At 50.7% G+C, this 15,166-nt stretch overlaps 1 protein-coding gene across 7 annotated transcripts in view; it reads left to right on the top strand.

Moving 5' to 3' along the window:
* DAPK1 (death associated protein kinase 1) overlaps positions 1 to 15,166 on the top strand; it is a 168,960-nt gene that overhangs the window by 142,948 nt on the left and 10,846 nt on the right. For 5 of the 7 annotated variants that reach the window (XM_057498516.1, XM_057498513.1, XM_057498514.1 and 2 more), the window contains 2 exons: positions 8,723 to 8,945; positions 14,708 to 14,896. In XM_057498516.1, coding sequence (XP_057354499.1) covers positions 8,723 to 8,945; positions 14,708 to 14,896 — 412 coding nt within the window. Of the gene's footprint in view, positions 1 to 959; positions 1,348 to 8,722; positions 8,946 to 9,085; positions 9,560 to 14,707; positions 14,897 to 15,166 lie in introns of those variants that run through there. The other 2 variants (XM_057498519.1, XM_057498520.1) reach the window with 2 other exon arrangements.

Genomic DNA, 15,166 nt, shown 5'->3' with positions numbered 1-15,166 from the left:
CCGGGAGGAGAAGAGACCATACAGCTGATGCCTCTGGGCAGGGTCGGGGTGAAGGAGGCTGAGGCCTAGGCTTGTGGGGGAAGGAAGATCATGGGGAGGCCCAAGCTGGGTACGGTCTGCTCACATGCAGCTCATCCTGAAGTGATTTGGGGCTTGTGGTGCACTGGAGCCTCTAGTGCTGTCTGGGACAGCCCAGCACACACATCTCTTCCCAGGTGTGTGTTCATGGATCACACTGGGAGCTTGAGATCAGCTGTGGTGGAGTATTTCCACCATGAGCAAAGCAAACACTACAAATCAGGGTTCCCCAACCCCGGCCCTGCCAGAGAGCTGGTTGACCAGCACACCACTGCTTTGGGGGCCTCAGGGATTCCCCATAACCACACCTTGGGATGTAAGTACCACCTTCTCACAAAAGCAGCTGCCCCTTCTGCTACTCCCTCAACTAAACAAACCCAGTTCAGGCCTCCACACCTGCCCAAGAACTGTAACGTAGCTCAGCCAAACCTTCTACCAGAAAACAGGAGGGCTCTTACTGTGATGGCAGGGTGGGGTTTGTGCTTTGATTTTGCATCAGCATCCATTTTTACTATCTCTGCCTGTCCCATTCTTACCTGATTTTAAATATTAAATATTTAAATATTTAAAATACTAAAATCGGGGTTGGGGGAGTTGGCTTATTTTTATTGTGTTTGATTGTCCTAATCAGGTTTTCCATTAAACTGGTATTAAAACTAGTTACTTTTCTTAAGCCTAAGAGAAGATAAGTGAACACAGATGCTCAGGAATATTTTGAAAAATAGGGGAATTTGGGAGTTTGCGCAGAATTTAAAATGCACCACTAGTAAATGGCATTTACATAATGAAGAATTGCTGCTACATCGTGGCAGGGTCTAATTGTGTCCTGCCATGTGCAAAAAGCCATGTCACCTCTCCTTGCTCTTATCTGGGTTTCCCAGGTTGGGAATACTCTTCCCTGTCAATCTGCTGGTGTTCAGTCATCTTTGCTGATGAGAAAGTGAAGGCAAATTGCCAGGAGGCAAAGGTGCTGGAAGAAAGGAAACTAGACCAAGATGCACCAGGACTTCAAAGAGCAATGTGCTTACCAAATAATGTGCATTTAAGAGAGAAGTCACAGTGTCTACATATGCCAGGAGGTGTCCTAGGCACCGGAGAGAACACAGTGAACAAAAGAGGCAAGACTCAGCCAATAAGCAGAAAAGAAAAATGCGAGAGAGATGATAAATCAGGGTTTGTCAAACCATGGACTGTGAGCCAGAGCTGGCTGGCCCTGTTTTTGTAAATAAAGTTTTGTTGGAACACAGCCACACCCCTTCATTACTACTGTCTAAGGCTGTTCTCTGGATAAAAGGCAGTCAAAACAGACCAGCTGGCCTTCTGCACAGTGGTTTGCTGCACAGCCCCTGGTGTAAGTGCAGGGGATTCAAACTGGGTGAAATGAGACAAAGTGTGACGGGGGCTACTTGGCACTGTTGGGTAGGGGAAGACTGATGGTGACATTCCAAGCAACACCTAAAGGACCAGAAGGAGGAGGCAGCAGGGGGGAAGGCCTAGGGGGGAGGCAGAGGGAACAGTGAGTACAACGGGCCTGAGGCAGCCAAGAGCCGGGTGTGTCCCAGGAGACAGACCAAAAGAAGGGGTGATGTGCTGGTGCCAGAGGTGGAGCCAGGCGGTGTGGTGGAGAATGACGTCCGAGGAGATGCAATGAGACAGGCCAGCTGCACAGACCTTGGTAAGGAGATGGGGTTTGGGTCCAGGTGTGTTACACAGGTGGGAGCAAGATCTGAGTTTGGCTTCAGAAATTTCCCTGTGACTGCTCAGACAGGCAGACCAGGTGCAAGGTGATCTGGTGGCCAGGATCGGTGACGGGGCCTGGCTGGGGAATGTCCAGGTCAGTGACTGTGTGCCTTGGGCAAGAAGACAAACAGAGGCGCATATTCCTGTGTAAACACAGTGCACGGTTAAAGCTCACAAACAGGGAAACAGCGTGCATTCTGGCTCCCATTTCACATGCTCCTTGCTGGCACCTGGAAGGCAGGTTCTGGTTCATCTGACTGCTTGGGATTTGCCACTGCTTCATGCCTCATCCCAGGCCCGGGAACCCTGCTGGCAAGAGGCCCACAGCCACACCTGCCAGCCTGAGGTATGCGGGGGATACACAGGAGAGTGTTTCCATGCTGGAGCCAGAACTCAGGATGCACTGGTGTCCCAAGTCTTCCCCAAGGGTGGTGTTACTGAGGGGAGGGCCTGACCATGCTGGGCTTTGTGGCCCGCCAGGTGCAGGGTGGGTGGTCTTGGAGCTCCTGTTAACTATAGAGTACGATGGGCTTTTGTGTTCCCCTCCAAAGAAATCTACCACCTTCAGAGCTAGCCTAGAGCAAACTCAGCATCCTCCTCAGCCCTCTGTGCACCAAAACCTGAGTCCACCGCGGAGAGCACGCACCATCGGGGATGGAGGCTGCCTTCCTGGAGGCATGGGCCTGGGCCCCGCCCCCGCCCCTGCTGCTCCGCCTAGTGGTGAGAAGTGAAAACGCACCCCACACCTGAGGAAACACACCTGTCTGTACTTCTATGTCAAACTCGGTGCTAATTTTTTGAGGACTGCAGTGACCAGGAGGAGGGATCATCCTGCAGGACCAGGTCAGATTTCCTTACATAGGAGAAGACTTGAGTATCATTTGTTTTTCAAGATGGTGCAAATTCTTTCCTCTTGGGGGAGAGAGATTTTCCTGGCTTCTCTTCTCAGAGACAATGGGAAGGGCAGTTGAGTCCATCCAGCCAAGGCTGACAGCTGCCTGCGGGAGGGCAGGGAGGGGCTGGGGAGCCGTGGGAGGGCCCTGGGCAGAGGAGCAGGAGGGGACGGACACCAGCAGCCCCTTCACCCTCTGGCCTTCCACATGCTGTCCTCACCTGCCAGTCATCCCCACGGGGAAGAAAGTGCCAGTGTGCTCCTGTGACAACCAGGAATCAAGGGCATCATAGAAGCCGAGCTGTGAGTCAGGTAAGGCAGCGTTTTCCTGGACAAATGAGATTCCTTGTTGAAGATTATTATTTTGGGAACAGCTGTGAGCTGGGAACTGGCTCTGAGAGGAGCTCAGCCCCCAGGTGAAGGCTCAAACTGCGTCTCTCTGAAGAATTGAGCCTGGTCCCCTGCTGCTCCCCGAGGTCACGGAGGCTGCTGACCCAGGCCGGGGATCCAGGCATTTGCTCGGGGACGATGAGGCACTGAGAGGAGATGTGCCCCCTGTCTGGGAAGATCCAGGGCAGGGAGCACCCCTTTCCCTCTGCTGGACATTTGGTAACAAGTTATAAATCTCACTTCACATCCAGAGGCTCCCCGGCCACGTTGCACTGCAGACCTTGGCTACCTGGGAAGTGCCTTCTGAGTGGGCAGAACTGGAAATGGCTCTGGGTGCCCCTCAGTGCCAGGAGCTCCAGCACCGCCCTCTCTGGGATTCGGCCCTGAGCCTGCACATCTGGTTCATCCCTTCCACAGATCTGAGGAACTGCCACCTCCCTTAAGTGGCCAGAAGTGCTAGGCTCCATGATTACTTGTTTTTCAGAAGTCAGGGAACAGAACTCAAGGAATATATGTATGAAATATTATATATGAAATATATATATATTCCTCCACCAATTTATAAAATAGTTACAGTCTTGAAAAACTCAGTATGTATGAAGTCATGCTCCTCAAAACTCTCTGGTTCAAACGCAAAATGTTCAGCCCTAAGCTCAGATGATCGTTAACAGGCTTTCCTCCTGTACACATGTCCTCAGCAGACACTTAGACATCAGGCTGACCCAGGTGAACGTTACCACTAGAGCTGGGACACCTGGCACCTACCCTCAGTGGCATACTGCCACACACAAAATTCACAGCTGTCAATTTCCAAAATTTCTGGAGAGGGTGGTGTTGCCTTGTTGAGAAAGAACAGTCACAGTTTATAAACAAAACCTGGATAGGAACATTGGAGCCTTCAGGAGAGCTGGGAGTTTGTTTTCTGAGCTTGCAGGGTCTTTAGTAGGAAAGTAATGGCACTCAGCTGGAAGACATCATCCGTACATCAGTGCGTCCAGGATTCAGAACTGGAAGTGGTGGCCTCCCGGGTCTGAGGTCACACTGAGACATAAAGGCAGCCTCTTCCCTCTGAAGTACTCCTGCAGGGCTCACCTCAGTCCCGTCATTTATACAACACCTCATCCTTGAGCTTTCTGCCTGTCCCAGGTGCTGGGAACACTGCGTTCCAATCAAGTTGGCTCCTGGTCCAGAGGGTGAGAGCCTCACACAGTTACCTACAGGCTGGTGGGTCAGGGTGGAGACCCCCGTGTGGACCTGAGCCTGCTGGGGAGGGAGCTAGAGGAGATACCACAACAATATGGGCTTATGGCTGCACAGAAGTTACCAGGCTAAAGCCTAGGGGCTTGTCCTGGATTGGAAGAAGAGGCTTCATGCCACAACCCCAACAGGTGGTTGTAGGGAAGCCAGGGCCAAGCCAGGCTGGTCAAAAAGGAGGCTAGAGTGTAAGGCTGGGATGGAGGCAGTGTGGCAGAATGGATGCCTCACTATGCAGACCTTGAGGTGGGTTCTCTGGGTGCACAGAGCACCTTGTCAACACCTTCAAAAACTGACATGTTATGTTGGATGTTATAGTCACATGTCTCCCCAAGACCACAGATAAGGGGTGAGTCTACATCTTCCTGTTCCTAGCACTGTGCCTGCGTGGCACAGGTGAGTCCCTCTGTGAATGTTTGTTGATGAATAAATAAGTGAATGAGTGAGTAGTGAGTGAACCATGAATTATCCAGAGTTGGGGAGACTCCTGCTCTCCTTGCAGGGCTGAGAAAGAAGAAAGTGGAAAAACTATGGTGTCCCCCAACCCCTGCATGGCATTTAGCTTTGTTCCTCATGATGCCCCATCTTCTCAGCACCTGGTCCCATCACAGGGTCATATGGACCCAGACCTGCCACTCAGAGAGGAGCAGGTGCATCTGGCCAGGCTAACAGAGTGTCCCTGCTTCACTAGTAGATCAATCACTTCATAGAACTGGTTCTACCCAGTTCATTAAGCATCAAAATGCCATGGAAATGGGCAAATGCATGGAGACAGCAGCTTGGTGGTGCCTGGGGCTGTGCAGAGGGGAGAGGTAAGTGACTGCTGCTGGGTATGGGGCTTCCTCTTGGGGTGACTGCTCTGACACAATTGACAGGTTGAAGCATTCATGCACCAAAAACTCTCAACTGTCCACCTTTCAAATGGTTAAACTGGTGAATTTCATCTGATGTGCAGTTTACATGAAATTTTTTCAAGGCCATGGGACACAACAAAATTATCTGCAACATAGGTGTGGGGAAAATGGAAGTTCCTATGGCCAGGATCCTCACCTGACCCTAAAGTACTTGATGTAATTGGCCTACTGCTATCCACACCTATCCACGTCAATAACAATAAGCTGTTATTGACGGAGTCACTATATAAAGAGCTTCGCCCAGTGCTCTTGGTGGAGGCAGAGATGGAAGTGGATTATGGACCTGCAGACTGTTGGAAGCATATATGATTCTAGTGATTAACCTGCTGTTGGGAATATAAAGCTGGGTATAAACCCTTTTACCCCAAGAATGTTCCATTGTCATTTCTCAGTCTCACTGAATCTATAGTAACCTTGCTCTGGGCTGAAACCCTCAGGCAAGACATCTGGCATATCCGGCAGGATTCACTGTAGACCAAAGAATGGAACAGGCTGCCTTCATGGGAGGGGTGCACCAGCAGGTCGCCCCTATGGATGGAGAGACATTTAAGTGTCACCCAATGGGCATGTGGTCTGAGGTGTCTTTTCTCTTAGAGGACTGGGCCCTGCCCCAGCCCTGGGGGCAGGTGGAGGTGACACCTGAGGCAGTAGAGGTGGCCCTCAGCATAACAAGTGTCTACTTGAGAAACAGAGTGTCTGTGAGGCGGCAGGAACCATGGATTGACTGTTTCTCACAGTATTAAGAGAATCTATAGATGAGAAGAACGTGCTTCTGCGAGAGACATGAGAAATAGCATCATGAGAACACAAGCTGCAAAGTGCTGTGAATTTGTTGAAGAATGAAATGGCGTTGACACAAGAAGAGGAAGCATGAGAATTTGAGCTGCAATGTGCTTTGGAGGAGGTAAAAGATATATTAAAAAATGAAATGGTGTTGCTGTGAGGCACTGTGGAAGAGAGAAAGGCCATGAAGAAGTATTGTAGAAAGCAGAAAAAGCAGCAGTGAGAAACGCTGTGAGGTGCAGTGGAGGAGGTAAAATATTATTTGCAGATTGAGACAGCAGTGCTGCAAGGTGCTCTGAAGGAGGCAGAGGCCATGGAGAAGGATGTACTTGTGCGAAATGCACAGGAAGAGGCAGCATGAGAACGCCAGCTGCAAGGTATTGAGGTGAAGGTAAGAGCTGCTGAAGACTGAGCTAGCACTGCTGCGAGGCACTGTAGAAAAGGTAAAGGGTGTGACAGTAGGCGCTCTGGGGAATGGTGAGAAAGGTGTCATCGGCCCGGAAATAGAGGAGGAGCCAGGGAAGGACTCTTCTATTGAAAGCCTGCCCAGTTGTGGTCAGGAAAATAAAGTCGCAGCAATCGCAGGTTCCTCTGGGAGGGGCGCAGCCCCCTCCCCAGGTCGTGGAGTACTCCATGCTCTCTGCTCCTGTACTCAGGCTGAGCTGGTGGGGCTCCCAGTTTCAGCAAAAAAGCCCTCAGAATCAGGTATCAGCTTGGCTCCTGCCTCTTGGGATGTGGGGGGATGGGATTGTTCTGTCTGGATCAGCGATGGGAAAACTGGCTTCCCTGACTGTTCAATCTGCCTTAAGGCAGTGATTACAAAATGCATATCAGACCCCAGAAAATCACTTGTCTCCTCAATTGGGTTACGGCCATGCTTTGTGCTGTATGGCCCAATCAGAGTAATTTACCATCCTCCCCACTAGATGGTAGATGTATGCTGAGCTCCAACAGGTGTTACCAGAGTTAGGCATGAAAAATGCCCTCTATAATCCAGATAATTATGGCCAGGTGGGGAGCCTTTTACTGTGGGGATGAGAAATGTGGTGCTTCACATGGCTTCTGTGTCCTGCTTTGGGCCCGTAGTAGCCATTCTTGCCCCTGACTTAGAGCAGCCCGTAAGTGAGGTTACCCATACGGTAGCTGACTTGTGAGAGGCTGAAGCAATGAGCACAGAAGGAAAAGCAGTCTGCTACTCAGAGGAAGAATTTAAAGGGCCCCCTGAAGGTCGCAAGGTTCCAGATGTAGGTTGATTTAATAGGGGCAGGAGGAGACAGGGAGAAATTAGATAGGAAGTCAAACAGAATTTTACTGAAGCTGTGGTAGCAACAGACACTGGAGCACCTGTTTCTGGCCGCTGAGGGCCAAGAAGCAGCGGCTGGAGACAGAGCTACAAGTGTGGCCTGTGTGTTTGCAAGACTTCCTGCTAGAGAGTGAGCCGACCTCGGCTGAACCTGCACAGGAAGATGACTGGGGGATACAGCTTGACGGGAGGGTCGAGGTACCCACCCTGAGGGACTGAGGGGAACTGGAGACCACATGTTTAAATACTAATCCATTGGTCCCCAGTGAACATACATGTCCTGGCTCTAGTAGACACAGGAGCTGAGTGTTTGGTGATTTATGGCAACCCTGAGTGGGTTCCCAGGACCCCTGCTGTTATAAATGGATACTGGGGGTAAGGCTATTGGACTGAAGCCAGAATCCCATTGGGAATAGGGTGTCTACCCCTAAAAGAGTGTGCTATGTGTATCTCTCCCATCCCCAAATATATTTGGGGGATAGATTTGCTGCAGGGCCTGTGGTTACAGACCACTGCAGGTGAGTTCAGACTGAGGATATGTGTGGTGAAGGCAGTTCTGAGGGGACATGCTAAGCACCCACCCATAGCTTTACCTGTGCCTCGGCCGGTGATTAATACCAAACAATACAAACTGCCTGGAAGGCATAAAGGTATTGGCGAAGCCCTCCAGGAACTGGAGAGGGTGAGTATTATAAAGCCTACCCATAGTCCTTTCAATTTCCCAGTATGGCCAGTAAAAGAGCCAGATGGCCTCTGTTGTATGACCGTGGATTACAGAGAATTGAATAAAATCCTACCTCTTCTGCATGCTGCTGTCTCCTCTATTGCAGACCTGATGGGCACCCTCAGTCAGGAAGTAGGAATGTATCATTATGTTGTGGATCTTGCTGCCTTCTTTTCCATTGACATTGAGCAGGAAAGCCAGGAAAAGTTTGCCTTAACATGGGCAGTATGGAAGTGGACTTTCACTAAGTTAAAATTGCAGACTGGGGTACAGACTTCCAGCATAGTTCAAGAAATCCTGGGATGTGATGTACAGAATGGAGACTGTAGTTAATAGGACAGAACTACATTTTGAACATCGCTAAAAGAGTAGTTGTTAGAAGTTCTCATACTAAGATTAACAAATTTTGTAACTGTGGTGCCAGATTAATGATTATCACTTCACAATATATACAAATATCAAATCATTATGTTACAGGCCTGAAACTAATATAATGTTATACATCAATTATACTTCAAGAAAAAGACAAAACATAGAGAATAAATCACAGAACGCAAAAGACATAGCCAGGGACTCTGAACCATGAGAATCAGCAGTTGCAGTTTGCTCAGAGCCTTCCTTCTCTTCCTCTTTCATCTGTTCAGGACGCGCACCGAGGACTCTTCACCCAGCAGCTGCGACCCACACAGAACCTCCAGCCGAGGATCAAACTGAAGCTGTTCGGCCATTCCGGGTGTGGGAAAACCACCCTCGTGGAGTCTCTCAAGTGCGGGCTGCTGAGGAGTTTTTTCAGAAGACGCCGGCCCAGACTCTCCTCCACCAACTCCACACGGTTCCCGCCTTCACCCCTGGCCTCCAGGCCTGCAGGTGGGTGCCTCCCCCCAGCTGCTGTCCCTCCACAGTGCTTGCTTTAGCCCTCTCTCCTCTCAAGGTCTAGGATGAGTGGTGGCTTTATTTTTGTCCCTTGGCTGCCTCTGACTGGAACCTGCTGCCTGGGTGACTTTCAGGTGTGGTCCACCTGGCTGTGGGCCTCGTCTCCACCCACTCTCAGCCTGCTGTGCAGACTGTCCCTGTGACAAGGAAAGGGCCTCGCTGACATCGTGGTCGCTGACACAAAGGCCACAACCACAGACGCACAGAGAGCAGAGTCACGCCATGTTCTCTTCAGGGACCCTGCCCTGGGTGTCAGAAGAGCCGGGGCTGACACCCTGCATACTGCCCTGATGGAATCCTGGCTCCAGGCTGGGCCTCTCCCCTCACGCTACTTGGCATGCTGCAGACACACCCAGCAACGCAGGAATGTAGAGCAACACACTTGGGTCCGCAAGGAAGCACCCATCCTGCGCGACTCCAAGTGGGTTGGTGGTTTGAAAGCCTGCTGAATGGTTCTCACGGCTGGTCCAGCGGCTCCCAAGAGACCCTGATTGAAACAGGCTTTGCTGTCTTCCCCAGCCTTTGCAGACCAGTTATAGGTGGGTTCACAGGCAGAACTGCAGGGTTCCCTGTCCTTCCCTAGGGAGAAACACCAGCAGTGCACAGACAGAAATTGTGCAGTCTGGGGTGTTAATTTCTCTTGAGCCCCCCTTTCAGACTGAATCTAGTTTTACAGAGATAGGAACAGAGAATTTCAGAGTTTCCTAAATGGTGTCAACTTTGAAGCTCTATGCCTTGAATTCACTTTCTATAAATGATATTGCAAACTTTTGTATCTGTTCCTAGCATGAAAGCAACTGTTTAAGGTTTGTGTTTCCATCTTTCCCCAAGGAGGATGTCTGGGGAACAGTAGTTGGGGATGGGGGACAGTTGGCTAAGACTTTCATGTTCTTTTCTCTGAACACAGCCCTGGAATTGAAACTTGTGGAAGATTAATCCGTAAGACAGCCTTTCAGGGTACTCTTAACAGGGTGGGGGTCAAGTGGCTGCCCGGTGTCACACAGCTGGCAGTTCAAGAGTGTCAGGTGCTAAAGCTACTGCTTATTAATGATGCTTGTAGCTCCATCTGAGTAAGGTTATTTTCATGCACATTCTCCATTTTCCAGAGTAATTTTGGTCCAACTTGGGGATGTAAAATGCCGTATGTTTTCTCTGATACCAGTATTTTTCCAGATTTAGTAGGTGGGTTCAGCCTGTGTGTCTGGACTAGACTGTGTTTCTAGTTCAAGGTCAGCATCTCTGGCGGTTTCTGGAGTCACCCCTAGGAGGAGCCAGCTTTTTTTGCTGTGATATAAGGTCACTCCAGGCTAACCACTTAGGAATTGGAGGGAAGGAGACCAGGTTGGGGGGGGAGACAGAGAGATCTATCTGGATCTGTGATCGTGAATTTTGTTAAGTCCTCACTGGAGTGAAGATTATGCCCCAGGAGCCTATGAGTTAAACTGAACTAGCCACACATTGAGTGGCATATGAGTTCCTGGGAGGAAGAGATTTTATTTGCAGCTCAACCCTCACCTCTCAGGAGTAATATCTCCATTCATCTTTCTCCTGGTCAATTTCCCTTATCTGGAAGAATCCAGTAGATTCTGGATAAAGTGCAGCTTACACTGGCTGGAATATCAGCAAGAGTCTCCGTGTGTAACCAAGTCCTTCAGCCTGTGCTGGGACGTGGGTCACGGGCCTCAGTGACTGAAGATTCCCTCCAGGATATTATAGCTTTCTAATGACCAACCAAGCCACACATCTGCAGCCAGTACAGAGCGGGTGTGGGCCTCACACAGAGGCCGTTTCTCTTGTTCTCTCCTTAGTTCAGGGCTGCCTTCCCTGGACAAAACCTGTCATTTCCATGTCAAGGTGACTCACGAGTGGGGCTGGGCTTCTCTGAAAGCACTGGTAGGAGGCCAGCACTGCTCTTCCTTATCCCATGCGACTTAGTTCTTCACAATTGTCCTGGTGTCCTGTGATCCAGAAAATGCTGCCTCTGCTACCAGAAGGAACTGAAGGGAGAAAACCTTCAAACTGTGCCCCACCGCCCCCTGGAGTGATGTCACAAGCCCCGAGGAAGTGCATCTCTGCTCTCTGTGGTCACTTCCCTAAAAGGAAGCCCCTGGGATTTGCAAAACTTGAGAAGGTAGCGAATGCTGAAAAGACGGGAGAGAAGGCCTGGGGATGGCAGAGGGTGGTCGAGTGGGCAAGGCTGCAGCTCCCTGGAGACACAGCAAAACCCGTGTAGAAGCAATAAAGTGTGGAGAGGCCCATGTGGGATAAAGGCAGTAGGTGACCTGTGTTCCACGTGCTGTGCATGAGTCTACTATGGGAGTCTCACAACTTGTGAGGTTGCGTCATAAATACATTTCAGAGAAAAGCAACCTGAGGCTCATAGACCTAAGGCATGTCTGCCTAATGTAAAGGCCGAAACCCAGGGCCTGTTCAACTGCAGTGTCTGTCCAGTATGAGGAAGGGGAGGGGAAAAAAAATTATGCACCAACATTTAAAAATCAAGAGATTTCACCTAAAATGTTGGATATTTGGCTTTTTGTGGAGAATTGGAAGCTCTGGCTTTCCTGCCTGGGGTGGGTTGGCAGGGAGGAAGGTGCTCTGCGTTCAGTCCTGTCCCCACCCAGCTCCCTAACTCCAGAGCCAGTGGACCAGAAGAGAACTCAGAAAGTGACTCCCCCAGCCCATGCATGACATTTTGCCCTGTGATAGAGAGGACATATTGGGGATGCAGTGGAGTTTAAGACGCCTGAGCTAAGATCACCCCTAGTCAATGTCACAGGTGGAATTAAGTCCTACATCTGTCTGGCCAAAGTCAGGCGGTCATCTCACAGAAGGCCTAGGAAGGATGGAAGAGATGGGTAGCCCCATAGAGGCCTGTGTTGCTTAGTTCTCCAGTGGCCTGTTTGCTCCAAAGGGTGGGGAAAGTTTCTATCCAAACAGTCCCTGGAAGTGAGAAGTCTCACATGCAGTTGAATCTAAGCCTGCCTGAGGCCCAGGAGAGCCAGGAGCTCCCCTGCCCAGCAGGGAGCAAGCACACCTTGGGCTGAGGGGCCACCAGCAGGAGGCCACCACACAGGGAGCCTGGGGCCCGCCAGCCCTAGACTGGCCAGCTCAGCTCACCTCCTGACCCCCACAAAAGAGCAGCAAGTCAGGCCTTGGAAAAGCAGATCAAGACACATGCGTGAGGCGCCACGGTGGTCATCTTGGGAGGCCAGACTGGGAGAGGGTGGCAGGCACCCCAGGGCGGCTACGTCCTGCAGGGAAGGAGGTCTGGTTCTGGAAACAGCATGGTCTCACTGCTAGCGCCCGGGGCCCCATGAACTCATTAGAATTAGGATGATCAGGCTTTTTGCTTTCATGGAAGGGATGCCAGTGTGTGCACATTTACGTCATGCAGACAGTGGGACATTGGTTTGCCTTTAGAGACCAGGCCCTCTGTGCTGCCAGCTGAAAATGCTGGATGCTAAAGGTTGAGCCACCAGCCAGGAGACAGGCCCAGGCAGCGTGGGTGGAGTTTGGCCGCCCCTGCCTGCAAGGCTTGCTGCACCTGTCTGCCAAACCCCCATGCTTGCTTGCCTGTCTCGCACACATCTGCTTTGCAGCCAGCTGAGTGTTGTAGCTGCCCCACTGTGGCTCCACAGTAGGCAGGAAGTACCAGGGCAGTGGGGGAGCGAGTGCCCAGGAGGAGCGCAGCGGGAGGCTGCTGCCTCCTGGCGACCAGAGCCGGCAGAGGGAGGGAGTCTTGGACCAAGGTGCAGAGGCTTCTCCATCAGGATCTGCCACTTTCCACCACTAGGGGCCAGTAGTTACCAAAAATAATGTCCTAATCTGATAACAGTGTTGGCCTGTGAAATTACCATTTTTATAATACAGTGAACAAGGCCTGTCCAACCTTTTATCCTCCCAGTGAAAGCTGTCAGTGATGTGCAGAAATGGCTGTCATTTACCCAATTTGGTCTGCTTTCCCTGGGCAAGCTGAAGCCCACATGCCACTAAAACAAGGTTTGTCCTAATAGTTGTTGTCCTCCGCAAAGGCTTCACAGCCCGGGGAATGGCAAACCCATTCTTGTGAAACCACATAGCTTTTCTCAGACTTGGAATAATGACCTACAACGAAATACACTAAAATGTGGACCATTTTGGCATTGAAAGTCAAGTCATTTTGTTTTCTTCTTTACATTTTTGTTCACCAAGTTTTCTATTTTTATAGAGAAAACACATACATATGAATAACTCATTCCATCTTATTGCCCTCTCCTTCCCTTATCCCTGACCCTGCCCTTGAGCTCCACTCCCCAGCCTGCTCACCCTGGGTGTTCCCAGTGTCCAAGTCTTAGTCTGAAAACTTTGTTCTTTAAACAAGGGGTGTCCTTTGTGTTTGGATCACCACTTTCAAAGCCAGATGTGCTGGGTGAAATGGTCATTTCTTTACTTCCTTGCAATGTGTGTCCCTATTAACTGCAAACCAAAGGTACCAACCGTAGGTGCAATCCTGCTCATGGAGCCCCCAGACAGACCAGCTCTACCTTCACATGCTGGTGGGGGTCTGTTGGGAGAGACAGGCAAGCCAGCAAGCACTGTGACGTGAGTAAGGCAGGGCTCTGTCCCTGGGAACCACAGGCTCTGTGCCCGGACACGGGGCCCCCCCGCACTGTTAATCAGCTGCCTCTCCCCCAAGTTCCACCATGATTACTTATGTAATATTTTTAAGCTGATTCACCCTCTTACTACTAAAATACATTGATTTGAAGATGAAGTGGTTAATAACCTTCCATGATGTAAAACCAGTACTACTGCCAGAAATACAAGAAAATTCAGTGAAGAGCAAATGATGTGATTAAAATCTCAGTATATACAGTTTCCCACTCCCTCCTTATGATAAATGGGAAGATTAGCAAAGAGTGAAAAGATGCTCAAGGCTTCATGCCACAAACTGAGATTGGCCACCGGAACAGCAGAAAAGCCTCCAGTGGAATTCCACAGGACTGACTTTCTCACTGTGTGGTTCAGTGTCATTTAATGCCATGGCCTGCCATGTGTATAGTTATTTTCATTCAACCTAAAACTGTCTGGTGTACCAGAGCAGTATCATCTCATCTGCATAAGTCGGGGTTCTGATGGGACTTTACAGAAGGGCAGAGTCTTGGGAAAATCACATGAAATCAAACATGATCATACACCAGAGGCCTGAAACAGAGGGGAGCATTACGTCCCCTGGGGTTGATGAGACAGAAGTCTTCCTGTGAGAGCCAGAGCTCTGGGGTGAAGCCACTCCTGGGAGGTCTAGACTTGGAGAGGCACAGCTGATGTCTGAGAAGCAGCAGGGAGTGAGGAGGGGAGAAATACCTCTGTCTTTCTCTTTCCCCAGGCTCTCTGGTGCCTCCCACTGGCTGAGCCTAACCAGAAGGCAAATGACCAGCAAGCCTGGGAGATGGAGGCCATGGGGTCAGCCTCTAGGGCCCAGAGCAGGGCAGGAACGGGACATGGGAGGTGGAGCAAATAGAATCAACTGTACACCCCTAGAAACACAGCTGCAAGGCACACACGTGGAGTTCGCAAAGCCCAGCCTGAAGCAGGAGTGTGATGGGGGCAGAGAATGTATCAGAAAGGGACAACACATGGGTAAAGGCTTGAGGGAGAGCGAGTGGGCACGCTGCCCTGTGCAAGGTCTCACCAGCTTCCTCTCTGGCCTGCAGTCTCTGTGAGCATCAGCACCCTGTACCCAGGCTGTGAGAATGTGAGCGTGAGGAGCCGCAGCATGATGTTCGAGCCAGGCCTCACCAAAGGGACGCTGGAGGTGTTGGTGGCCCCATCTCACCACCCACACTGTTCTGCCGATGACCAGTCCACTAAAGCCATCGACATCCAGAATGCCTATCTGAATGGTAAGCCCTGCCACCCCCAAGGGAAAGGACCTCACGCTTCCCTTTGCTGGGCTGTAAGTCCTTCCCCTAAGGGAGCCTGTGCTGGCAGGCATCTTCACAGCCCCAAAAGGACAGGGGAAGAGCCATGCGAAGGGATGTTGGGAGTGTCCCAGGACAGAAACATGACGGGTTGATACCCCTACAAAGTAAAACTCAACACCCTGCCGTCCCCAGAAAGCATTGGACGCACAGTAGGCACTTCATACATGATTGTCAGATAAATTTTTGAAG

The sequence above is a fragment of the Manis pentadactyla genome, chromosome 3 (genome assembly GCF_030020395.1).
Source record: "Manis pentadactyla isolate mManPen7 chromosome 3, mManPen7.hap1, whole genome shotgun sequence".
NCBI lineage: Eukaryota > Metazoa > Chordata > Mammalia > Pholidota > Manidae > Manis > Manis pentadactyla.
The sequence above is the reverse complement of the archived record's forward strand: the minus strand, read 5'-3'. Positions and strand labels throughout refer to the sequence as shown.